The sequence below is a fragment of the Microcebus murinus genome, chromosome 10 (assembly GCF_040939455.1).
Source record: "Microcebus murinus isolate Inina chromosome 10, M.murinus_Inina_mat1.0, whole genome shotgun sequence".
In the NCBI taxonomy this organism is placed as follows: Eukaryota; Metazoa; Chordata; class Mammalia; order Primates; family Cheirogaleidae; genus Microcebus; species Microcebus murinus.
The window spans coordinates 70,651,871-70,678,418 of NC_134113.1; the positions used below are offsets into that span (position 1 = coordinate 70,651,871).

General features: G+C 34.9%; 1 protein-coding gene and 1 pseudogene across 1 annotated transcript in view; one reads left to right on the forward strand and one right to left on the reverse strand.

The window, feature by feature from the left end:
• NUP107 (nucleoporin 107) overlaps window positions 1–26,548 on the forward strand; it is a 37,873-nt gene that overhangs the window by 9,630 nt on the left and 1,695 nt on the right. The window contains exons 6-26 of the mRNA XM_012782426.2: window positions 287–390; window positions 2,721–2,848; window positions 3,239–3,287; window positions 4,912–4,983; window positions 5,725–5,813; window positions 9,459–9,537; window positions 11,828–11,941; window positions 14,721–14,811; window positions 14,959–15,035; window positions 15,634–15,693; window positions 16,444–16,589; window positions 16,708–16,756; window positions 18,260–18,329; window positions 18,667–18,785; window positions 19,516–19,554; window positions 21,740–21,890; window positions 22,301–22,413; window positions 23,121–23,223; window positions 23,778–23,938; window positions 25,214–25,339; window positions 25,728–25,841. Coding sequence (XP_012637880.2) covers window positions 287–390; window positions 2,721–2,848; window positions 3,239–3,287; window positions 4,912–4,983; window positions 5,725–5,813; window positions 9,459–9,537; window positions 11,828–11,941; window positions 14,721–14,811; window positions 14,959–15,035; window positions 15,634–15,693; window positions 16,444–16,589; window positions 16,708–16,756; window positions 18,260–18,329; window positions 18,667–18,785; window positions 19,516–19,554; window positions 21,740–21,890; window positions 22,301–22,413; window positions 23,121–23,223; window positions 23,778–23,938; window positions 25,214–25,339; window positions 25,728–25,841 — 2,054 coding nt within the window. The remainder of the gene's footprint in view (window positions 1–286; window positions 391–2,720; window positions 2,849–3,238; window positions 3,288–4,911; window positions 4,984–5,724; window positions 5,814–9,458; window positions 9,538–11,827; window positions 11,942–14,720; window positions 14,812–14,958; window positions 15,036–15,633; window positions 15,694–16,443; window positions 16,590–16,707; window positions 16,757–18,259; window positions 18,330–18,666; window positions 18,786–19,515; window positions 19,555–21,739; window positions 21,891–22,300; window positions 22,414–23,120; window positions 23,224–23,777; window positions 23,939–25,213; window positions 25,340–25,727; window positions 25,842–26,548) is intronic.
• On the reverse strand, window positions 22,539–22,628 carry LOC142873649 (uncharacterized; annotated as a pseudogene).

Sequence of the window (26,548 nt, forward strand, 5' to 3'; positions counted from 1 at the left end):
GTATTTACTACCATGGAACAAACTATACACTTAAAAATAATTAAGAAGATAAATTTTCTGCTATGTGTATTTTACCAGTTAAAATTTTTTAAAAAACATAGCAGTATGGAATCTTAATGCAGATTGCTAAAAAAAAAAAAAAAATAAAAAAAAAAATAAAAAAAAAAAAACATAGCAGTGAATATAAAAAAAGATGTGTATTTATGTTTTTAAATTTTCAAACAGAATTACCTAGAAGTATGTCACTTAACTTTTCTTTATTCATTTTCTTTTTAATGTGTTCTAGCATCCATGAGTATGTTTTCTGATTTCCTGCAGTCTTTTTTGAAGCATTCTTCAACTACAGTTTTCGACCTTGTGGAAGAATATGAAAACATTTGTGGTAGTCAGGTAAGCTAATTTGACTCAAACATTGGTCAAACTTTAGCACTTTTAGTTTTTCTGAACAGCATCAACCTGCTAATTTCCATACTGCTTCCATACATGTTTTAGGGGTATAGCGACAGGAGTGGAGGGAAGGTCAGCCAGGGAGAGCATCCGTGCATTTTATATATTGAGAGTCCATACAGAATTTCCTTGGGGGACAGAAGGATTCTACTGCTTTAAAAAAGGGAAATCCAAAATCTACAAAAACTCTTAAAACTCAACAATAAGAAAATGAACAACCGGATTAAAAAATGTACAAAAGATGGGAATAGGCACTTTCCAAAGATATACAGATAGTAAATAAGCATATGAAGAAATGCTTTGCATCATATGTCGTTAGGGAATTACAAATTAAAACAAGATACTACTACACACCTATTAGAATGGTGAAACTTTGTAAAGACTTGGAATCAACCAAGATGCCCTTCAGTAGGTGAATGAATAAACTGGTACCTCTAGACAATGAAACATTATTCAGTGCTGAAAAGAAATGAGCTATCAAGGCATGAGGAGATACGGAGGAACCTTAAACATATATTGCTAAATGAAAGAAGCTAATCTTTCAACCTGAGAATACTGACTGTCAAAAAAAAAAAAAAAGAAAAGAAAGATGAAGCCAATATGAAAGGGCTACATGCTGTATGATTCCACTTTACGACATGCTTTGTCAGTACAATGAAAAGATTAGTAGTTGCCAAGAGTTAGTGGGGAGGGAGGGATGACTAGGTAGAGCACAGAGGGTTTTTAGGGCAGTGAAACTACTCTGTATGATACTATAATGGTGGAGACATGTCATCATACATTTGTCAAAACTCATGGAATGTACACCACCAAGAGTAAACCCTAATGTAAACTATGGACTTTGGGTGATAATGGTATGTCAATGTGAGGTCATCAGTTGTGACATTGTACCACTCTAGTGTGAGATATTGATGAGGCTGTGATTTTGTGAGGGATAGGGTTATTCGAGTACTCTGCTTTCTGCTCCATTTTGCTGTGAACCTAATACTTCCCTAAAAAAATAAAGTATTTTTAAAAAGGAAAAAAGACTTCAAAAAACTCTGCATTCAAGAATAATTAAAATTATAATAGACAACTTTTTTTAGCATTTAATGTTTTTTTTTTTTTTTTTTTTTTTTTTGAGACAGAGTCTCACTTTGGTGTCCAGGCTAGAGTGAGTGCCGTGGCGTCAGCCTAGCTCACAGCAACCTCAAACTCCTGGGCTCGAGTGATCCTTCTGCCTCAGCCTCCCGAGTAGCTGGGACTACAGGCATGCGCCACTATGCCCGGCTAATTTTTTATATATATATATCAGTTGGCCAATTAATTTCTTTCTATTTATAGTAGAGACGGGGTCTCGCTCTTGCTCAGGCTGGTTTTGAACTCCTGACCTTGAGCAATCCGCCCGCCTCGGCCTCCCAAGAGCTAGGATTACAGGCGTGAGCCACAGCGCCCGGCCTGCATTTAATGTTTTAATCAATATCTGATTAAAAGCAGTAGCTTCATTAAATAACAAAAGCAATAATAATCACTTAATGAATCACTGGAATCAGGATCCAAATTGGGAATTTAATAAATGAATGAGAACAGATAACACTTTTATTAAATAGTGGTCTTAAGACAGTGTTAACATTACTTTATGAATACTTTTTAATGTGTGGGAAAACCTCTTGGGCTGATTCTTCATGTTCTGAATGAGAACAATCTTATTTCTTAATTCCCCTCATTATTAGATTTTCATACATGCCTCAGTCCTAAAAAGATTTAAGACCACTATTGTAAACAAGGAGGGACTTTGGTGAAGTTTTGTTTAGAAATGACAGTGTTTTGGTGCCAACCGTAGGAAAATATTTTTCTTGGTCTGTTACATGGTATAAATTTTTCAAATATATTTTTAAGATATCTCCTTCAATTTTCATTGCTACTATGTTGGCTCACGTTATGATTTTGTCAGGTGTAGGTTTGATTTAACTTATCCTCTTGGTAAATACACAGGGAGCAAAAAAAGTACTCATGGCTGCTACTGTTGAATCTGAAATCTAGAGAATGTTAGACTTTTACATATATACACATAAACACACCTTGTCCCAAATTAGGACCATTTCTATTGGGAATGTTACATTATATTCAATTTAAAAAGGCAGAATAGATAGGAACAATTTATAACATATACGTATGTATATATATATATATTAAATTAGTATTGCTTTAGTGCATGTACTTGAAGAATACAAAGTTTTCAGTGATTTAAAATTGTAGGAAATTACCTCTTTACATCTGTGTTTTTAATTCAGGTGAATATACTAAGTAAAATAGTGAGCAGAGCAACACCTGGACTTCAGAAGTTTTCAAAAACAGCAAGTATGCTCTGGCTTCTTCAACAGGAGATGGTCACATGGAGGCTGCTAGCTTCTTTGTATAGGTAAAAGTGTACAGAATTCATAATTGAAATAAATATAAGGTGACAAACCAATAGGTAAATTAATTTAAAAGTTAGACTAGGATGTGCTTGTAAATAGGTTTTACTATTTTTGGTGCTTATCATTTCTAACACCTTAGTTGTCAGGAATGAATTATGAGGGAGGAGTGGCATATCAGGTCATAAAGCTGGTAGTTAAAATTTGGATATGTATCAAGATTTAAGGAAAGTGCTAAAAAATAGTGCAATATTTAGGATATATTAAGAACTGAAAGGTAGGCTTTGTGTCATATGGAAGTTTGAAAGAAGTCAACCAAATTTTCCTTCTGAGATGCTCAGTGGTGAGTTCCATACATTCATGTTAATTAAGCCTTTTTCATTTTTGTTCCCTAGAGACAGAATACAGTCTGCATTAGAAGATGAAAATATGTTTGTAATTACTGTAAGTTTGTATTAATTTTTTTATTTATAAATGCTTAACGATAAAAGAAAATGTTTTTTACTAATAGGATTTAATTTCCAGCCCTCCATTTTTCTTTTTTTTTAATGCCTGGACTTCAACACTACAACCAACCCTCCATCTTGAGTTTCTTCATTTAAAAATTTTTTTTTTTTTTTTTTTTTTGAGACAGAGTCTCACTTTTGTTGCCCAGGCTAGAGTGAGTGCCGTGGCGTTAGCCTAGCTCACATCAACCTCAAACTCCTGGGCTCAAGCAATTCTGCTGCCTCAGCCTCCCGAGTAACTGGGACTACAGGCATGTGCCACCATGCCCGGCTCATTTTTTCTATATATATTAGTTGGCCAATTAATTTCTTTCTATTTATAGTAGAGACGGGGTCTCGCTCTTGCTCAGGCTGGTTTTGAACTCCTGACCTCGAGCAATCCACCCGCCTCGGCCTCCCAGAGTGCTAGGATTACAGGCGTGAGCCACCGCGCCCAGCCAAGTATGACATTTTAGATAAGAGACTTGAGCATCTGTAGATTTTGTCCTGGAATTAATCCCCCACAGATACCAAGGGCTGACTATATATTCTTTGCTAGAGGTTTCAATTAGATAATCTGTTACATTCATTAAATATTCTTCTGTTTCTATCAGATGATATTTTGGCATCTGCCAGTAAGTTCATGTAGCTTTTCTCCTTTACCCCACGATGAAAATGAATGAATTAATAGATTTCATCCATGCTTGAACTAATTACAATTTAATATACTGCTTGGTATTACTTGCTAATATTTATGTTAAATTGTCATTTAAAGTAAGTCTTAAGAGTCTTAGATTGCTCTTACGTTTTATTACTTATCAGCTTCTGTGTAGAATGAAATGATCTTACAGTTTTTATGTTTTTATTTATTTACTTTTGAGACAGAGTCTTACTCTGTTGCCCGGGCTAGAGTGCCATGCCATCAGCCTAGCTCACAGAGCAACCTCAAACTCCTGGCTCAAGCTATCCTTCTGCCTCAGCCTCCCGGGTAGCTGGGATTACAGGCATGCGCCACCATGCCTGGCTAATTTTTTCTGTATATATTTTTAGTTGCCCAGCTAGTTTCTTTTTTTTTTTTTAGTAGAAATAGGGTCTCACTCTTTTTCAGGCTGGTCTCCAACTCCTGAGCTTAAATGATCCCCCTGCCTCAGCCTCCCAGAGTGCTAGGATTATAGGTGTAAGCTACCATGCCTGGCCTAGATCTTAAGAGTTTTTAAATGTAATTTTCTAATATATAACATGGCTACATCCAGTCCTTTATTATGATTTTTCATTTCATTTTATTTTGTGTTTATTTTTCTCTAAAACATCATCTCTGGGGAAATAGACTTTTAAAATTCTAAGTGTAAAGAATTAAATATCAGGTAAGAGCAGGTGCAAATTGATCTAGCATTTTGAAATTTATTTATACAATAAATATTTTTAAAGGTAAATATACAGATTTACCATGTGGTAAGATGTTTATGGGTGATTAAATGTACTTTTTCTTTGACTGTTTTTTATCTTTCTGTTGAAATAATATTCTTATAATATATTGTTATTTCTTTTCTTTCTTTCCATCCTTTAAATGATTTTTATAATAGGCTCTTAATGCCAGTGAAAAAACAGTTGTGGAAGCGTTATTTCAGAGAGATTCACTTGTTCGGCAAAGTCAGGTATGGCTGGAATTTTTAAAGTTTTTTAATGAACCTTGGAAAAAAGTCAGTGGCATACAAAGTACTGAAGTTTGTTTAATTTAAAATTTTTTTCTTAATTCTTTTCCTACTTGATTTTTTTTTTTTTTTTTTTTTTTTTGAGACAGAGTCTCACTTTGTTGCCCAGGCTAGAGTGAGTGCTGTGGCATCAGCATAGCTCACAGCAACCTCAAACTCCTGGGCTCAAGCAATCCTTCTGCCTCAGCCTCCCGAGTAGCTGGGACTACAGGCATGCGCCACTATGCACAGCTAATTTTTTCTATATATATTAGTTGACCAATTAATTTCTTTCTATTTATAGTAGAGACGGGGGTCTCACTCTTTTTCAGGCTGGTCTCCAACTCCTGAGCTCAAACGATCCACCCACCTCGGCCTCCCAGAGAGCTAGGATTATAGGCGTAAGCCACCGCGCCCAGCTGATCTTTTTATTTGTAATTAAAAGGAATCAGGAACCTTGTTTTTTGATTTTTAAATAATAGCCCTAGTATTTCCAGGAATAGCCTGTTTAAAACTGTATTATTCCTATAGAAAATTTCATTCTTTTGCCATATTATTTATCATAAAAAATAAAAATAGTACTTGGAAAATTTTTACTTGATATTTTTGAAATCAGAAACTGTTTGAATTAAGCGTATGAGGACCCCTACAAATAAAACACTAATAGATTTTGTAGTTAATACTAATCTTTTTTTTCTTTTCTAGCTGGTGGTAGATTGGTTAGAGAGTATTGCCAAAGATGAGATTGGAGAATTTTCTGATAATATTGAATTTTATGCGAAATCCGTGTATTGGTAAGTCATGAAACTTTTATTTTTTTTTTTATTTTTTATTTTTTCTGTTTTTGAGACAGAGTCTCACTCTGTTGCCTGGGCTAGAGTGTCATGGCATCAGCCTCGCTCACAGCAACCTCAAACTCCTGGGCTCAAGCAATCCTTGTGCCTCAGCCTCCTGTATAGCTGGGACTACAGGCATGCACCACCTGCCTGGCTAATTTTTTCTATATATTTTTAGTTGGCCTATTAATTTCTTTCTATTTTAGTAGAGACAGGGTCTTGCTCTTGCTCAGGCTGGTTTCAAACTCCTGACCTTGAGCGATTCTCCTGCCTTAGCCTCCCAGAATGCTAGGATTACAGGCATGAGCCACTGCGCCCAGCCTGAAACTTTTATTCTTAAAGTCACGTAATATTGATTTTGTTCACTCATCTTTCAGTAAATATTTAGTTTTTACTTTATTCACTCTGTGAGCAAAAAAGATAAAATCCCTGACTTTATATAATTTATAATTGTTTAACCACTTCGGTATGGCACTTACCAGCTGTGAAACCTTGCCCACAGCCGGCACTCATAGTCCGCACGATAGTTTGTGCCGTGCATTGACGACAAATCCGTTTTGCTCTTGTGTGATGAGGAAAGCTTTAAAGCACTGGAAGCTTGTTTTACTTTACAGGCAGCTTTCCTTGTAATGTAAATCAGAATAGGTAACATATACATATATGTTTTCATTGTGTTATTTTTAAATGTTCACAATTTTATTTTGATAAATGAAAAATTAGAAAAGTCAAGTTTTATTATTAATGCTAAAGTCGACACTCGGCTGTGCGCCTTCATGTCACAGCTGTCAGCTAAAGTCGCTGTGCGCGTTCATCTGTGGCTATATCAACTATAGTCGACACTTGTACCAAAGTGGTTAAAAGAGTTAGATAGCAGATAAACAAATATACAGTCAGCCCTTCATATTGGTGGTTTCCACATCTGTGGATTTCAGCCAATCTCAGATCAAAAATAATTTTTAAAAACTGTATAAAAAATAACAGTACAATAATAAAATACAGTATAATCATTATTTGCATAGCATTTACATTATTTTAGGTATTATAAGTAACCTGGAGATTCTGTAAAGTATATGGGAGAATGTGCATAGCTTATTACATTTTATTTAATATATATAAGGGGTTTGAATATCCTAGAATTTTGGTATACAAGGGGGTATCCTGGAGGCAGTCCCCCACACATACCAAGGGACAACTTTATATCCTGTTGGGTGTTAAGAACTTTGGGAAAAAAATGAATCAGAGTTAATGGATAGAAGGAACAAGGGAGTCCTACTTTAAATAGAAGAGGTGGTCAGGGAAGGCCTCTCTAAGGAAGTAACAGGTAGTAAGAGGCTTTTAAGAAATAAAGGAAGCAAGTCATGCAAAAATCGGGGGGATAAACATTCTGAGAAGGAACACCAACTGTTAAAGACCCTGAGGAAGTAAAGTATTTGCACAAGGAGGCCAGTGGGAGCACTTCAAGGAAAAGAATGGTAGAAAATGAGATCGGAGATAGCCAGATATAAAGACTTTTACAGGCAGGCCAAGATAAGGATTTTAGGCTTTATTCTACATATGATGGGAAATCTTGAGAATAAAAGAATAACATGGTCCAATTTATGTTTTCAAGCAATCACCTTGCTACTTTTTCTAATCATAATCTGATCATCAGGAAGATACTTCTGCCACATTTTATAGCTGTTTGTGTGGTTTTTTAAAATTTATTTTCCCTACATCCTTCAATACTTTTAAATTATAATAAGCCCTTGGCCGGGCGTCGTGGCACACGCCTGTAATCCTAGCATTCTGGGATGCCGAGGTGAAAGGATCACTCAAGGTCAGGAGTTTGAAACCAGCCTGAGCAAGAGGAAGACTGTGTCTCTACTAAAAATAGAAAGAAATTAATTGGACAGCTAAAAATATATAGAAAAAATTAGCTGGGCATGGTGGCGTGTGCTTGTAGTCCCAGCTACTTGGGAGGCTGAGGCAGGGAGATCGCTTGAGCCAAGGAATTTGAGGTTGCTGTGAGCGAGGCTGACGCCAGGGCACTCTAGCCTGGGCAACAGAGTGAGACTCTGTCTCAAAAAATAATAATAAGAAGAAAAATAAGCCCTTAAAGCCAGAAATCTCCCCTAGATTAAAGGTGTTTATTTCATGACTTGTAAAAGTTCACATTTTTTTCAATTCAGTAATATGTTTGTACACAGTCTATTTATATTTTTTATCTGCTTAACTTGAAAATAGTGCATCAGTGTTTATTAAGAATCTTGAGTAGTTGTGATTTTTTACTGAAAGAGAAATTTTCATTTTGAGAAAAAAAAAATTTCAAGTTAAAATGCCCTGGTAAGGTTTTTATAATTTTTTCATGAATTGGTCTTCTTTTCTTGCTGAGCAATGGAACAGAACAGAGAATCCAGACACAGGCCCATTTGGTTTTCAATAAAGGCATCAGAGCAATCCAATGAGGAATGGAAGTCTTTTCTACAAACCACAGAAAAACAATACCTATGAGAAAAAAGATTAACCTTGACAATACCCTCATACCATGCCCAACAATTAATTCAAGATGGATCATAGTCCTAAATGTAAAAGCTAAAACCTATAAAACTTTTAGAGGAAAACATGGGAGGATTTCTTTGTAACTTGAGGATAGGCATATTTTCTTAGCTCACAGAAAGCAATAATCAGGAAAAAAATTGATTTGACTTTATCAAAATTAAAAACATCATAAAAACACTATTTAGAAAATGGCTGGGGCAAGCTGCTTTTTCTTAATCATAAACAGCAGACAAGAAGAAACATATAGTACATATAGTTCATAAACAGCTATAACCCAGTAATAAAAAAATAACCCCATAAAAAGGGCAAAGATTTGGCCAGGCGAGGTGGCTCATGCCTGTAATCCTAGCACTCTAGAGGGCAAAGGTGGGAGAATCTCTTGAGCTCAGGAGTTCAAGACCAGCCCGAGCAAGAGCAAGACCCCATCTCTACTAAAAATAAAAAAAATTAGCCAAGCCTGATGGTGTGGTGCCTGTAGTCTCAGCTACTTAGGAAGCTGAGGCAGGAGGGAGGATCCTTTGAGCCCAGGAATTTGAGGTTGCTATGAGCTAGCTAGGCTGATGCCACCACTCTCTAGCCTAGGTAACAGAGAGAGACTCTGTCCCTCTAAAAAAGGTGGGAGTAGGGAGGCAAAGATTTGAACAGATACCTTACAAAAGCAAATAGATACATGGCAAATAAGGACATGAAAAAGTGCTCAACATCATTAGTAGTCATCTGAGCTAAATTGTACTTTTGTGTGTGTGAGTGTGTGAGTAGCTGGGACTACAGGCACATGCTACCACACCCAGCTAATTTTTTCTATTTTTATTAGAGACAGGGTCACACTCTTGCTCAGGGTGGTCTCAAACTCCTGACCTCAAGCAATCCTTCACCTTGGCCTCCCAGAGTGCTAGGGTTCAAGGCGTGAGCCACCACACCTGGCCAAATGCACTTTTGTGTTAAAGATTTTTGCATGTTTTTTTCTGGGTTTGTCATCTCTTTTTCTTACTTGGCTTAATTTTTTTAATTGGCCTATTAAAATTGCCCCTTGGAAAAAATTTGATGTTTAATTTTTTTTTCCAGGGAAAATACTCTGCATACCTTAAAACAACGCCAGCTAGCTTCTTATATAGGAAGTGCCCGTCCTCTTGTCACCGAATTGGTAAGTAAGCATTCTTTGAAGTGAAAGTTGTCTTCAGTGCTAAGTGACTTTTTTTTTTTTGTTACGGCTGAGCATTTCTCTTCTCTTGGATCCTTGTTTTACTTTCCTGAAGGTTTGCGCAGACTAGCACTTTGCTCTAAAACAACTAATTTGCATTGGAATTTGATGGAATGTATTGGAACATATCCATGGCTTTTGAATTGTAAATAAGAAGTATGGAAAGTGAACCTAATTTGCCAACATTAAAAACAAATTAATTTGGTCTTCTATCAAAGTTTGACTGTCTAAAGTAGTGAACCATGAAAGCTCTTTTATATATTAACAGAAAGCAGGAGGAAAAATAAAGCCTCATGAATTAGCTTGAGGCTAGGATATGAATAATAGGAATGAGAGTGGATTTGAAAAGAAGTTGAGCCGAATTATTTCAGAAATCTTTGTGACATTTGGGGGCATGTGAAATGTTTATAATGAAAAATGGGAGAAGTAAGTAACAATTGAAAAAATTCACAGCATTCCATTTGGTATGTGGTTTTTGATGAAAATTGTTTAGAAACTGCTAGAAGAACTTGAAATTGTAGCTAAATTAACTTGTAGCTAGCAATAGTTGAAAATCTTTTGGTCTTAATAGCTAGAAAGTGATTTCCTTTTGCTAGAGAGACCATGTTCCAAAATTGAATGATGTGTCTACAAAATATTTGTGAAAGTAGCCAGTTGATCTATTATGTATTCCATTTCCTGAATGGATATTCATATTATTATATACTCAATAACCCATGAAATAAGAATTATTTCCTTTCTTAAGTAATATTAAAGGCGTTTTCCATTTGAAATTTATTATGTAGCTATTTGCTGCTACAGTGAGGACAATATATTATCCTGAATGTTTAAAAACACATGAAAGGTAGCACTCTGGGAGGCCGAGGTGGGCGGATTGCTCAAGGTCAGGAGTTCAAAACCAGCCTGAGCGAGACACCGTCTCTACCATAAAAATAGAAAGAAATTAATTGGCCAACTAATATATATAATATAAAAATCAGCCGGGCATGGTGGCGCATGCCTGTAGTCCCAGCTACTCGGGAGGCTGAGGCAGGAGGATCGCTTGAGCCCAGGAGTTTGAGGTTGCTGTGAGCTAGGCTGACGCCACGGCACTCACTCTAGCCTGGGCAACAAAGCGAGACTCTGTCTCAAAAAAAAAAAAAAAAAAAAAAACAAAAAAAAAAACACATGAAAGGTAGATAGGAATAACCATTTGGGGGGGGGGGTTACTTATTTATTAGAAATCTGTTTCAAATTAGTTTTATTGAGTATTGTGTTTTGTATCAGCAGTCCCCAACCTTTTTGGCACCAGGGACTGGTTTCATGGAAGACAATTTTTCCACGGACAGGAAAGTGTTGAGGGGAGTGTACGGGGGAGTGGTTTTGGGATGATTCAAGCACATTACATTATTGGGCAGTCAAACCTCTCTGCTATGATAATCTGTATTTGCAGCCACTCCCCAGCACTAGCATCACCGCCTCAGCTCCACCTCAGACCATCAGGCATTAGATTCTCATAAGGAGTGTGCAACCTAGATCCCTTGCACGTGCAGTTTGTAGTAGGATTCAAGCTCCTATGAGAATCTAATGCCACTGCTGATCTGACAAGAAGCGGAGGTTATGCAGTGATGTGAGCAGTGGGGAGCAGCTGTAAATACAGATGAAGCTTTGCTTGCTTGCATCCCACCTCCTGCTGTGTGGTCCACTTCCTAACAGGCCACGGACTGGTACCAATCTGCAGCCCTGAGGTTGAGGACCACAGTTTTATGTGCTATTAATCCCCAAATGGATCTTAATAAGCTCTCTTCTCATATGTTCTCAGAAAGTACTAGCTAAGCACTTTTCTAGTTACAGAATAGATTTCTTCAGTTTTTCTTCATGTTCATACTTCATCTAGGTCTAATCCTGTTCAGACTTAACTTGGCCATGTAGCTATGGTAGAGTGAAGCTCAAATCATCTTCTAGTGTTACCCGGGCTGGGATAGGCTAGTAGTATTTCTGCCTTGCCTGACCTAGGCATACCCCTTTGTGGGCCACTGGGGTCTGTTTTAAGTGGGGAGCAGACAGTTGTGTGGCTATTTGGAACACGTGACCTTGTGCCACTTTCATTCCCTTTGTTACTTAACTGAATTGTAAATGAATCAACTTCAGTATGTAAACTCAGGATAGGTTTATCATCTTTTGATGTTGTTTGAAATGTATGTAGATACAAAGAACAAACAATTTATTGTTTTGTTTTGTTTTTTTCTTACAGGACCCTGATGCTCCCATAAGACAGAAAATGCCCCTTGATGATCTGGATAGAGAAGATGAAGTTAGATTACTCAAGTATCTTTTCACTCTAATCCGTGCTGGAATGACAGAAGAGGTAATCATGTATATCCTGCTTATCCACTTTCAAAAAGTCATAGGCTCTTTGAGTTGGAACAGATATTTGTGGCTACCTAGTATGCTCCCTCAATGCACTAATTCCATTCACAGTATTTCTAGATCTGACTTCCTGTTTGAACATTTCCAGTGATAAGGAACACATTGCTTTGGAAAGCAGTGTACTTTAGTTTGTACAACTCCAATTATTAGAAAATTCTTTATAACAAATCAAACTTTGCCTTCTTATATTGCACTTCATACTTTAGGCATATCCTCATTATTTCTAACTCTAATTTTTAAGAGTGCAGAATAAGTCTACTGCTAATTTTAAGTAACACTATTTAGGTACTTCAAGGCTATAATAGCCCTCAGACTTCTTCCTTTTAACCTTACCTCTTTAAAATGTGTGTGTGGTAGGGTGTAGTGGCTCATGATACCTATAATCTCAGCACTTTGGGAGGCAGAAGTGAGACGATCACTTGAGGCCATGAGTTCAGGATTAGCCTGGGCAACATAGCAAGACCCCACCTTTACAGAAAAAAAATTAGGTATAGCAGCATTTGTGCCTGTGGTCCTACCTGCTTGGGAGGCTGAGGCAGGAGGATTGCTTGATCCTGGGAGTTCAAGGCTTCAGTGAGCTGTGATTGCACCACTGTACCCCAGCCTGGGCAACAGAGCGAGGCCCTGTCTCTAAAAAATAAAAAAATGAAATGTGTATGATAGCTAAGATTTTATATGTAGAATGTTAAGTATCTAATTAGTTTAGTGGATGGCTTTGTTGATTGTTTAGGTGAGGCAGTCTGATGTATAGGAGTCTCAGTGTTCAGGTATTATATTGTACCTCTTTTACAGTACTCATGGCAGTGTTCTTTAGATAGATGTATGTTAGTTCAAAATGTTATTTGTTCTTCTGTGTTATCAACCATTAGCATATATTAAGTAATTTCTTATAGTAGTAAGTCTTGAGTTATTAAATGTCATTCTTATTTTTTTATTAAGCAAAGAAGTTGATACCACATATTCATTTATTCAGAAAATATTTAAATCCCAGGTAAATTTTACCTTGTAATGTGTGAGGTACTAGAAATTTCAGTGGTAAACAAGAGGGACTTATTTTAAAAAATAGAAAATAAAAATAATCATCATATTACTGAAGGCTTGAAAAATAGAAACTCTCAAGGTCTCACTAGCTTTAATTAATCACACATTGTGGGTTTTTTGTATTTACTTATGGCCCTTTATTGTATATCTTTTTAAGAATTATAATCATAGCATATATTCAAGGTTTTTTCCTCTCTTTTTAACAGCTTTATTGAGATAAAATTCACATATCGTACAATTCAGCCTTTTAAGGCATATAATTCAATGGTTTTGGTATATTACATTTTTTTAAAAAATTATGTGATAAATATAAGAAAAATTTGCCATTTTAATCATTTAAGTGTATAGTTCAGTGGCATTACTTACATTCACATTATTGGGAAACCATCACCACTATCTGTTTCTAAAACTTGTTTATCAACCCAAACAGAAACTGTGTTTCACTATGCAGTAACTGCTCATTCCCCTCTTCCCTCTGTCCGTGGTAACTTCTAATCTACTTACTGTCTTTATGACATTTAGGTGGAATCATACTACATATTTCATTAAGTGGAATCATATAATATTTGTTTTCTTATGTCTAGCTTATTTCATCTAGCATAATGTTTTTCAAGGTTTTATATTCAGTTTTTATCCTTCCTTTTTGTGATAGCATATCAAAACATTTTTCCATGTTAATTGCTACGTAGCTCTCACAAGTTTTAAAGGTCATGATTTGAATGATCTTTGAGATTATTATATTCTCTAACCAGTTGTATTTATCAGGCTCTCTAGGTTCAAGTGACAGAAACCCAACTTAAGTTAGTGTATACTTACAAGGGGAGAATTGATTGGATCATGGAACCGGGAAGTGTGGAGGGTTGTATCTGGCTATAAGCAGGATCCACAGACTCCAGAGATGTCACTAGAATACTGTCTCTTTCCAATGCTCATAACTCTGCCTGCTTTTCTGTGGCTTCATTCCCAGGAAGCCACCCGCTGTGTTGTTTCAGCAATGCCCACCAGAAGTTCCAAGCTTACATTCTCCTGCCAGCTAGCAATCCCAGCAAAAGGAGTGTATTCTCTTTTCCAATATCTCTAGCAAGGGTCCTGGTGGTGAATCTTGTTAGATCACATGTCTAACCCTCTAGAGTTCTGGAGTGGCATCAGGCTTATCCAAACCATGTAAAATAAGAATGGGGAAGAGATAGTTCCCTACAGGGGTAATAGAACAACAAACAAGTGTCTACCTTACTGGTATATTAAGCACATCTTACTGGTCATGTTGAACATAAAGAAATACCATCAATGGATTAAATGAGCAATAGCACCCTTGTCATTATAGAGACTAACAATGTTTTGTGATACTTTTGTGTACTTTAACATCAACCTCTTTTAACCCATTGTTTCTAATGGAATTAAATGCTAGTGGGTACCATGGGAACCTATTCTTAAACCTAAAATCAAAGAGAAAAGGTATTATTAGAAAGAGAAACAAAGACAGAGAAGACCACAGAAAGATATGCATTAGTTGGTAAAATGGAAAGCTGTTATTAATTGCTTCCATCATCCTTCACGACATTTGTGCCGTAAGTTATCTAATCTTGTCATATATTGGTTATACTTTACTATAAGGCACAAGTACTTTTTCAGTACTACACTGGTTATTTGACTAACTGCTCTTTCTTGTTCCAAAGGCACAACGACTCTGTAAACGCTGTGGTCAAGCCTGGAGAGCTGCAACACTTGAAGGCTGGAAATTATATCATGACCCTAACGTTAATGGAGGTATGTTAGTAGATTTTATTCTGGCAGTTGGAGATAAAGGCATTTAGCTCTAAACGCCAGTCTTTGTGAACTATAGCTTTTCTTTGTAGAAATGATTGAAATGTCTCATTTTAAACTATAAATTTTATCTCTTTTACCATTTTATAGGAACAGAATTAGAACCTGTTGAAGGGAATCCATATAGACGCATTTGGAAAATAAGTTGTTGGAGAATGGCAGAAGATGTAAGATACATAAAGTATTTACTGATCTGATTTTTACTCCAGTATAATTAATTGAAGACCTACTGAGAGGCTGTGAAACATTGAGAATAGTATAAGACTAACTGAGTCTCTGAGGTCTCTTGTTTGGATGATAAGAAAACTGGAAATGCCATTAATAGAATCCTTAAAGTAAAATGAAGTAATTTGATGAGTATAATTAATTTTAATCTTAGGAATTAGATGCAGACTCATGTGTGCTTTATTTTGATGTTGTTCTTAAGTCTGTATCAGGGAGTATTAGGTATTTAGAAACATTCTAGGAGAAAACATATAGGTACTATTTAGAATAAATTTGGATTATAGATAATCAAAGCATCCATTTGAATTAGATCTGCTTTCACCCTGCATTTGAAATTTAAATGTTTGACTTTTCCTGAAGATTTCAGCATTGATTATTTCATCAAACTGAAGTCCTTCCCTCTTATTACCCCACTAGGTCTTTTACTAAAGTTTAGAAAGTATCAAGTGGATAAAAAAGATTTAAAAATTCCAGATTTTGAGGAAAATTAACATTCTAAGAAAAACTATTTCAAACTTGTTTGTATTCGTTGTATTTTAGGAGCTTTTTAATAGATACGAGAGAGCAATTTATGCAGCTTTAAGTGGGAATCTTAAGCAGGTATGTAATCTATTTTAATATTCAGTTTTTTCTGTGGAATAAAATTAGATACATAAATCATTCTTGTCTGAGAAATATACTTAGCTCAGAAAAAAGGCAAAAAAATAGTGCATTTAGGTAAAAGTAGCCAATTTTTTCATTTAAAAAAAGACAATATTCTAATAGTTGTATATAACAGAGCATATAAACTTAAGCCACTTTCTAAGAGTAGCAATGATGAGATAATCATGAAATAGAATAATGATCTGCTTGATTTGATGTATCGCATACATGCATGGTATTTTAATGAGTGAAATCAGACTTTAATTTCTAACTAAGAATTGTAAATTTAGTTGCAACACAGATTTACTATGACTGGTAATAGTCATAACTATACCCAGAAATTTGCCACTAAGGCATAGTGACTGCTTGGGTTGTCTTACATATGCATGTGTGTTTCTCAACAAATCTCCACTACTCCCTACGTTTTACAGCTATTTTGAGGGATGCTATAATCAGTTGAAACACCATCTTATATCAGCATGGAAAATTGATGCTATTGTAAACTCTGTGTGGAAAAAAATCTTAGTAGTTCAAACTTAGAAGATGTAGTTTGGGGGAGAAAAAAGGTATTTGATCTCATTTTTAAAAATCCACAATGTTTTATATCATTATAAAGTGACTTTATAGTACATGTCAATGGATGTAATTGCTTTTTCTTTCTTTTTGTTGGATATGTCTATGTGTTTCTGTTTTGGTATGGGGAAAAAGCTTCTTCCTGTCTGTGACACCTGGGAAGACACAGTGTGGGCCTACTTCCGGGTGATGGTGGACAGTCTGGTAGAACAGGAGATCCAGACATCAGTAATAACTCTGGATGAAACTGAAGAACTTCCTAGAGAATATATGGAATCAAAGTGAGCTTCTTGCTTTTAGTCATGGTGATTGGTAGCATGATCTTTGATGTTTTATTTTATAGCCCTTTTTCATATTACTAATATGTATTCTATTCCTTTCCTGTTCTTTCTTTTGAAGTTGGTCCTTAGAAAAGGTTTTTGAAGAACTTCAAGCTACCGATAAAAAGGTAAATGTTAAAATTAATATGAACATGTTATATATCTGGAATAGGAAACAAAGTTACGTTGTTGTACACTGTAGCTGAAAGGAAAAAATATGTGGGACTTGGTTCTGCCCTCTTCCTTGCCGATTATCAAAGAAACTTTCTTTGAAAGGAAGAAACTTAATTATGTAAATGATATATCATTTCTGTTTCTTTGGTTTAGGATTGGTTTTATCTAAATATATGCCTGTTAGCTACATTTATCCCTTTCCTTTTGAAAATTTAAAATACATACTAGAAAGTTAATAAGACTTGGTTTTCCTAAATCCCCAAATAATCTAATATTTTTTTCAAAAAAGTCATTTTAAGAGAATTTGTTAATAGGTAGCTAAATACATGACAAAGTTAAAAAGAAAAAACACAGTCTTTCTGTACTTGTTATAAATTAATCAAGGGTTTCAGGACCTTCATTTCAAAAACTGTAGAATCCTAGTGAGAGACGTAAAATAAGACATGAATAAATGAATATACTATGTTCTTGGATGAGAGGATTTAATGTAAATGTCACTCATTCCAAATTAGTATAGAAACCTAATGTTTTTGGATATTATTTCTGGACAAAAACTTCCCAAGTAGAAGAATAAGTGAGAATGGCAAGAAAAAGAATAGTTGTGGAGTACTTGCCTTAATAATAAAACTTATAAAGATAGTACAGAATTGGTATGAGAATAAATAGGTTAGTGGAACACAAAGCCCAAACTAGATCCAAATATATATGAGAACTTACCAGCGAGCAGAGGTGACCTTTCATTTCACAGAGATAGGGATGCTTTGTTTAAATAAATGGTGCTGGCATAATTGGCTTTCCATCTGGAAGAAAACAAAGCTAGATCCTACCTCATGTCATGTAATTAAAATAAATTCCAGATAGAGCAAAAGTTTGAATGCAAAAACAATATATGCTAAAAGGAAGTTTAGACAACTATCCACATAAAAATTAAAATATATATAACAAAAAAATCATATTTGCATCAAAAAATCAAGCTGCAGGTTACTTAAAAATGTTTTTTTCTACTCTAACTGGTCAATATTTTGTTTTGCTATTCTTTGCGCCATTGGCAGAAGAGAATACCCAAAGAATGTTTTCAAATACTGCTGCTCATGTTGAAAGAAATGTTTATTTTGCTTAGGTCACATGGGCACTTTCTCTTTGGTCCACCATGGAGTTCCAAGATAAATAGGAATAAAATTTAAGAATAGAAGTTTAATAACTTCACAGAGATTAAATTGTGATAGCATAGTTTTCTATTTTCAATGATACTGTTCAGTTCTAGATTTATAAGCCTTGAATATATTCCAAAGGCAGTATCCTTCCCATATTTTATTTTGTTTTGATCTTACTAAGACTCTTCATTTCAAACTCTTTATATGTTCCTTCAAAAGTTTAATATTTTTTAGCTTAACAATGAGTGTATATTACAGAATGACAACTAGAAGATTTATAAAAAATGGAAAAATTTTTTTCAGAGAGTTCTGGAAGAGAATCAAGAACATTTTCATATAGTTCAAAAATTCCTTATCCTGGGAGACATTGATGGTAAGATATAATTTTATTTTGCTTTGTATGAGTTCTTCATTTCCTTATAGTAATTTTGGGAGAAAGTTATCAAAACAGTGCATATGACTCACCATGTATTTTCATCTTAAAAATGTCAACCTATTGGATTGCAACTATTTACTTAATTGTTTTTATAAAATAAAGTTTGAATTTAACCCAAAATCTGTTTAAGAGGGCATAGAGAATTATATGATGGCTACTAACAATGAGACAATGACTTACTAGCACTATTGAAATGAAGTAAATGTTGTGCATAATGTTTATTTCTCTTCTTTTGATTTAATTCCTGTTGAATCTTTGCTTTGATGGCTTGTAGGTTTGATGGATGAGTTTAGCAAATGGCTTTCCAAAAGCAGAAACAATCTACCTGGACACCTCCTTCGCTTTATGACTCACCTCATTTTGTTTTTCCGTACTCTGGGACTACAGACCAAAGTAAATAAAAATGCACAATTTACCCTTCTCTGTAAGGTTGATGGTATATGCCTATTGTCAGGAAAACACTACTTTTTTATTGTTGTTTTCTAGAAATGGTGAAAAGAGTACAGAAGTCTTCCATATAGTCTTGTATGGTCAGTCACTCAGTGCTAAGTCACTATGGGTGATCCTTTAGGGTTTTAGTCCTTGGCCACAGAATGCTATTGGTTACCTAGTTTTTAATAAATTTGTAACTTTATCCTCATCAGTACCCAACTTTAAATCAACCAGCGGAGCTAACTGAACCAAACTGAATTCTATATCTTTTAAACCTTTGTTTTCTTTTTTTGTTTCTATGTTTCTAAATGTTTGATAACATTTTGGTCATACTATATGTAGAAGGTAAATGAATAGTAGTTCAAAGCTTGGGCTTTGGACTAAGAATCTTGAGTTTTTACTCTTACTCAGAAGCTTCTAGCTGTGTAATTCTAGGTAAATAAACTCTTTGGATCTTAGTTTTTTCCTCTGTGAAATGTGAGTAATAATAGTAACTACCCACAACGAGTTATGTTAAGGTTAAATCAGGCAATAGGTGAATTTTGCTAAGCATTTGGCTTGGTGTATAGATACTGCTCAAAGGTAAATATTAGACTTTTTAAATCGTTTAGTAGCAGAATTGTTATTAGAAATTTTATTACTGGTTCATATAAACAGTTATGTTTATAATTATGTCTTTTTTCCTATGAAGGAAGAAGTTTCTGTTGAAGTTTTAAAGACATACATACAGGTAAACTTTGAGAATCTGCAACTTAATTCTTTTTTACCATTTTAATGAAAACAAAAATCAGAATGGTACTATTTTAATTCTCAGTGATAGGCAAGTCATCAGAATGCATAAGAGATCTTTTAATTATCATAAGTACAGTTGACCTTTGAACAAGGGTGTTGGGGCACCAGTCCCCCGTGTAACCAAAAATTCTTGTATAACTTTTTGATTCCCTGAAAACTTAACTACTAATAGCCTACTGTTGACCAGAAACCTTACTGATAACATAAACAAGTTGATTAACACATATTTTATATGTTATATGTATTATATATAGTCATCTCTCAGTATACTCAAGGGATTGGCTCCAGGACCCCCACGTTTGCCAAAATCTTTTCATACTCTAGTCCTGCAGTCAGCCCTGCAGAGCCTGCATGTACATGAAAAATTGGCCTTCTATATACTTGGGTTTTGCATCTCTCAAATACTATATTTTTAATCTGAATTTAATTGAAAAAAATCTGCCATATAAGTGGACTGATGCAGTTCAAACCTGTGTTGTTCAAGGGTCAGCTGTGCTGAGTTTTTACAATTAAAGTAAGCTAGAGAAAAGAAAATGTTAAGAAAATCATAAGGAAGAAAAGATACATTTACAGTACTTCACTGTATTAATTGGTACCATAATCTTACATCATCTGTTAATAAGATGAGTTATCTGAAATGGCGGGCAACTGTAGTTGCAGACCTCAATCTATAGTATCTTTTTCTTGTAATGTCATGACTTTTCTTTGCTTCTTGGGGGCACTGCAGCATCACTAGTGGCACTTCATATGTGTCCCATGATGTTAGGGTATTGTACTAAACACAATGAAAAACACAATGTAGAACTCAAGATAGATTACTTTATTTTTTTGAGACAGTCTCACTCTGTTGCCCAGGCTAGAGTGTCAGGCTAGCTCATAGCAACCTCAAACTCCTGGGCTCAGGGGATCCTCCTGTCTCAGCCTCCCAAGTAGTTGGGACTACAGGCATGCGCCACCATGCCCGGCTAATTTTTTCTATATATTTTTAGTTGGCCAATTAATTTCTTTCTATTTTTAGTAGAGATGGGGTCTTGCTCTTGCTCAAGCTGGTTTCGAACTCCCGACCTTGAGCAATCCATCCGCCACGGCCTCCCAGAGTGCTAGAATTACAGGCGTGCGCCACCGCGCCCAGCTGAGATAGATTACTTTTTACTGCAGTACTCAATTTACTAAAGAGACAAACTCCTCACTTAGAGATGATTAAGACCACCACATGGCCTTTTCTTTCTTTCTTTTTTTTTTTTTTTTTGAGACAGAGTCTTGCTCTGTCACCTGGGCCAGAGTGCAGTGGCATCATCATAGGTCACTGCAACCTCAAAATCCCAGGCTCAAGTGATCCTCCTGCCTCAGCTTTCCAAGTAGCTGGGACCACAGGTGCATGCCACTGCACCTGGCTAATTTTTTCTGTTTTTTGTAGATAAAGGGTCTAGCTCTTGCTCAGGTGATCTGGAACTCCTGACCTCAAACAATCCTCCCACTTCGACCTCTCAGGATGCTAGGATTACAGACATGAGGCCAAGCCACATGGCATTTTAATCAGATACTTGTAACACTTGAGCTCACCCTAGTGGCAACAAGAAGTGGCTAGGCAATTTTTACAGTAGTAGGGAGTGTACTACAGTGAGTTTTATTCAGTTATTTAATACTGCGTCTTTACATTTGTTTACATTTCTCTAGACTGCAAGTGGCACTGTATGGTCTGTTAGTGTGTGCATATGTTTTGATAAATTTTAACTTTTTATAAAATATTTGTGTGCATTTTATGGTATAAATGATAAAATAGACTAGTATCTACATATATTTTATGCATTTATGACATACCTAACTTTTTCTTAATTTTTTAGATATTTCTAAGGTGTGTGGTTAGTCTCCAAGTTTTTTCAAATTGTCACAAATCTCCAAAAATTTTTCCAGTATATTTATTAAATCCACCTATAAGTGGATCCACACAGTTCAAATCCATGCTATTCAAGGGTCAACTGTACATTTTTTTGGAATTTAAAATTACTTTGACTAGCAGCTCAAACCCCTATCTGTGTGTACCTCTCCTAAATATATTTGAAATGTTGAAGTAAATTTTTCATTTTATTATTGACATGCTTTGATCTTTTTCTGTTTTTTAGCTTTTAATAAGTGAGAAACATACAAATCTCATAGCATTTTATACCTGTCATTTGCCTCAAGACCTAGCTGTTGCCCAGTATGCATTATTTTTAGAAGGCATTATAGAATTTGAAGAGCGCCACCATTGCTTGGAATTGGCTAAAGAAGCAGGTAAAACTGATGGAGAACTTTGTCTATTGGCCTTTGTAAACACATTTTCATTTGGGATATAGTAACATTTGTCCTTCTAGTTTCTTTTTCTTTTTAAAACCAAAAAATTAATAATAGTTATTTACTATCATCAAATGTCCTTCTAGTTTTAAATCTTATTTCACATGAGAGGAGGAAAAAAAAGGAATAAAATTTTCAGTGAAGTTCTATTTTAGGAGTAAATAACTTATACTGTAACTCATATAAAATATATTTAAATTTTAGCATTTTCTTTTGTAATGTCTTTCATATTTTACATATTATATCTTTAACGAATTACTATCCCAAATTTACTAAATCATCATGACTGTTTAGAGAATATTAATGTAAATGATTAATCTTTGGTTTTTGTCTTTTCAAAAATTCTTTAGATTTGGATGTTGCAACAATAACAAAAACTGTAGTTGAGAATATTCGAAAGAAAGATAATGGTGAATTTAGTCATCATGATCTGGCCCCAGCCCTAGACACTGGCACTACTGAGGTAATTTGGATGGGAGAGTGGAGGTTGTATAACTCCTAATAATCCTTATGTTGTTCCTTGGTGAACTTCTACCTTATTATTAATAAAAGAAATTCTACACTAGTTTCTTTCTTTTTTCTTTTTTACATTAGATAGGTAATGTGCTGATGTCGTAACAAGGTTTGAGGGAGGCACATCTCACACCCAGTCATCACACCTATGAACTGCAAAAAGATCTGCACTAGTTTCTTTGTTTTTTAAGAATGTTCGTCAGCCCAGGCCTTTTAAATTATAAAAATGGGCAGCAAATTAAAATTCTATGTAAGGGATTGCTTGTGGTAGTATTATATTAAAGAAAGCTTCTTTAGTAGAAAAAAAATCTTGAGTTTTGGCTTTTTAGCTCATTAGGTTATCTTAGGTGGCTTCTTACCTTTGGAAAGAAATAAAAAGAAAACAGTTTTAGAGTAGCACTTAAAGGAATCACATGGTTAAGTTGGTGAGGCATATAATATATAATTCTAGACTTATAGTCCAGTAAATTTGTTCTGTAATAGAAAGCTGTTAAATATGAAAATAAGGCCAGTTAGATTCTTTCATAATTTTGTTTAACTTGAGGGAAAATGATATTCACTAGAAGTACAGATGTCAGTTAATTCTACTAATTTGCAGAACATCTTGGAAAAAACAAAATTGATGTTTCATACCTCATTTTTTTTTCCCCTTAATAGGAGGATCGCTTAAAGATTGATGTAATTGACTGGTTGGTATTTGACCCAGCACAGAGGGCAGAAGCATTGAAACAAGGCAATGCAATCATGAGAAAATTCTTGGGTATGCTATGTTTTTATATTCTTTTTTAAAGTTTTTGTTCAAATCCATATATTGAATTTTGTTTTGTTTTTTGTGTTTTAGATCCTTCCACTGGTGGGAGAAAACCAGGCACTCTAAATCTATCAAACCTAGTATTATGAAACAAAATATATTTAAAAGTGAATTTTCATTGTCGTAATTAATTTTGCATACAATCTCAAGGCTATCAGACTTTGGAAAATGTAATTGCTTTCTTTTTTTATTTTTTATTTTTTTTTATAATTTTTATTTAATTTTTGCCAAAGAGCAAACTGTGGAGTAATTGCTTTCTTTAAGACATAGAACTATGTAAAAGCAACTGTATTTAATGTGTCCTTTTGTATTACTGTCACATTGAGATAGGAAGGAAGCTAGTCCATTAGGTAGAAAATCACCAATACCTTTAATACAAGTACCTTTGGACCTGAAATGGTTATAGCTTACTATGAAAGCTCTAAATCAGTGAGTTGACTCCTTTAGAAATCATTACACAGAGGACCATTTATGTTGAAAATTGTGTATCTTTTTTATCACAGCATCAAAAAAGCATGAAGCTGCAAAAGAGGTATTTGTGAAAATCCCTCAGGATTCTATAGCGGAAATCTATAATCAGTGGGAGGAACAAGGAATGGAAAGTCCACTTCCTGCTGAAGATGATAATGCCATCAGAGAACATTTGTGCATCAGAGCTTATTTGGTGAGATTGGAAAGAAAACCACAGATGTGCCTATCTTCGTGATGATTTTTCCGATTTACTCTTAGAGTTTGAACTTATTCTCCTGAAGTGGTACTGATTCATCTTAACTCCCTTGTGGCTGTAGTGCTGACTTATCCACAAGGAGATTAAAATCTTGGCCTTTAGCCGGGCGTGGTGGCTCACGCCTATAATCCTAGCACTCTGGGAGGCCGAGGCAGGTGGATAGCTGAAGGTCAGGAGTTTGAGACCAGCCTGAGCAAGGGTGAGACCTCGTCTCTACTAAAAAAAATAGAAACTAGCTGGACATCTAAAAATATATATATAGAAAAAATTAGCTGGGCATGGTGGCCCCTGCCTGTAGTCTCAGCTACTTGAGAGGCTGAGGCAAAAGGATTGCTTGAGTCCAGGAGTTTGAGGTTGCTGTGAGCTAGTCTGACGCCATGGCACTCTAGCCTGGGCAACAAAGTGAGACTCTGTCTAAAAAAAAAAAAATTAAAATAAATAAAATAAAATAAATAAATAAAATAAGAAAATAAAATAATCATGGCCTTGTCTTTATTAGCTTGATCTCTAATCAGTGCTAACCAGCCAAGATCATCTCATACAGAAGATAGTCTGTGTAATATCTAGAACTTATGTTTTCATATGATACTGTTAAATGCTTGTCTCAATTGTAATATTTCTGCTTTTGGCCATAACTGAGAAAAGCAAGATATTCTAAATTTGTTATGACTAGAATAAAAACATGCTCATTCAAAATTCATTTAAATAGTCAAGTAATTACAGTGGGTTAGATGGCAGGGCCAAATGTCTGTATAGCATTCCGTCCTTGCCCTCTAAAAGCTAATGAGCTAGTCAAGAAAAGACAAGTAGGTATGCAGACATCACAGAGTGATAAATGTCAAGATACATACATGATCAGATTGCTGAGATTAGAGTAGATGCCATAAAACATACACTATCTATCTATCTATCTATCTATATATATATACATACACACACACACACACACACCCCTTGCTGGTGTAGTTCTCACTTGACAAAACATTTATTTATAATATGATTTTTTTTGTACGAAAAAATGTTGAACAGTTTTATTTCCTGATGCTGTAAAATTATGTCTTCTTTTTTTTTGGTGCAAAATTATTTCATTTTTTTCTCCTCGATTTCCTTCATAAGGTGCAAAATTATTTCTAAGAACCAGTCTTAAAAGCTTTGTTGAACAATAAAAGTAAAAACTTTTATTTTGTTTTGTTCCATTATTTTACATTTTAGGAAGCCCATGAAACCTTTAATGAGTGGTTCAAGCATATGAATTCAGCTCCACAAAAACCTACTTTGATGCCTCAACCAAGTTTTACTGAGAAAGTGGCTCATGAACACAAAGAAAAGAAATATGAAGTAAGTTGAATATCGATCCGAGATTTGCCTCTTCCATCTTAAAAATGTGTGTTATATATTTAGAGGTCATTTCTTTAGTAGCTATATTTCTATTATAACAGGTGATCTTCCTGTTAATGTTCTGCTTTGAAAAAAGCAGTCTGTTTAGTCACTGTTCTGTAGGTAATTAACCAAACATGAAAAATACCTTCAGGTGACATTAGCATTCATTTACAAAGTTAACATTTTAGTGTTTTATTTAATTACAGTCTGTTGATATTTATTTGGCAAACTGAAACATCAGCTCTTTAAAATGATGTTCCATATGTATATTCCTGTCTGTACTTTACACATACATTATTTATTGGGTTTTTTTCCATTATATGACTGCCTTATGTTTGTTTTGCAGATGGACTATGGTATTTGGAAAGGGCATTTGGATGCCCTAACTGCTGATGTGAAGGAGAAAATGTATAATGTCTTGTTGTTTGTTGATGGAGGGTGGATGGTAGATGTTAGAGAGGTAAGCTGTGTGCACTATTTATAGCTAAATTTTTTTTAAAAAACTGTCTTTTTTGAAATGTTCTGTCTCTAAATAGGAGCATCTACAGATTTTATATGATCTTTGTAGCTATAACCAGATATCCCATATTAACCAAAACTGAAAATACTAACTAGGGAATAGAAATATTTGATTCTTGGGTAAACTATCACTTCACATTTAATGTCTTCACACAGAACACTAAAATCGAATTTTTAAAAATTTTGGATCTAAAATTTAATTTTAGATGTAAATAGCTGAGGGAATGGTGATTATCATCTGTTCTGATTTTTGCTCTAATGGTTTTCAATTTCTAACTCTTATTCCTTTTGTGCATGTTTTTATTCAAGGCATAGTAAGTTTATTAGAATATAAATTTAGCAGCATTTTATATTCATTTCATACCTACGACCCCTTTGTAGTACACTTTGTTTATCTTCATGTTTTTTTGCCATAAAATCTTGTCTACAAGGGGGGGGGGAAAGGGCATTTATTGAAACCTTAAAATCTGTACCCCCATAATATGCCGGAAAAAAAAAAAGTCTTATCTACGAGATACTGTTACTGAAACCCTGCCTTATTTTATTTTTAATGGACATGCTAAGCTTTAGAGAAACCCGTTAGCTTCTCCCTGTTGCATGTTAGTTTAGATTCAGTACTTGAATTTCCTTTTTATAAAGCTCTTTAGA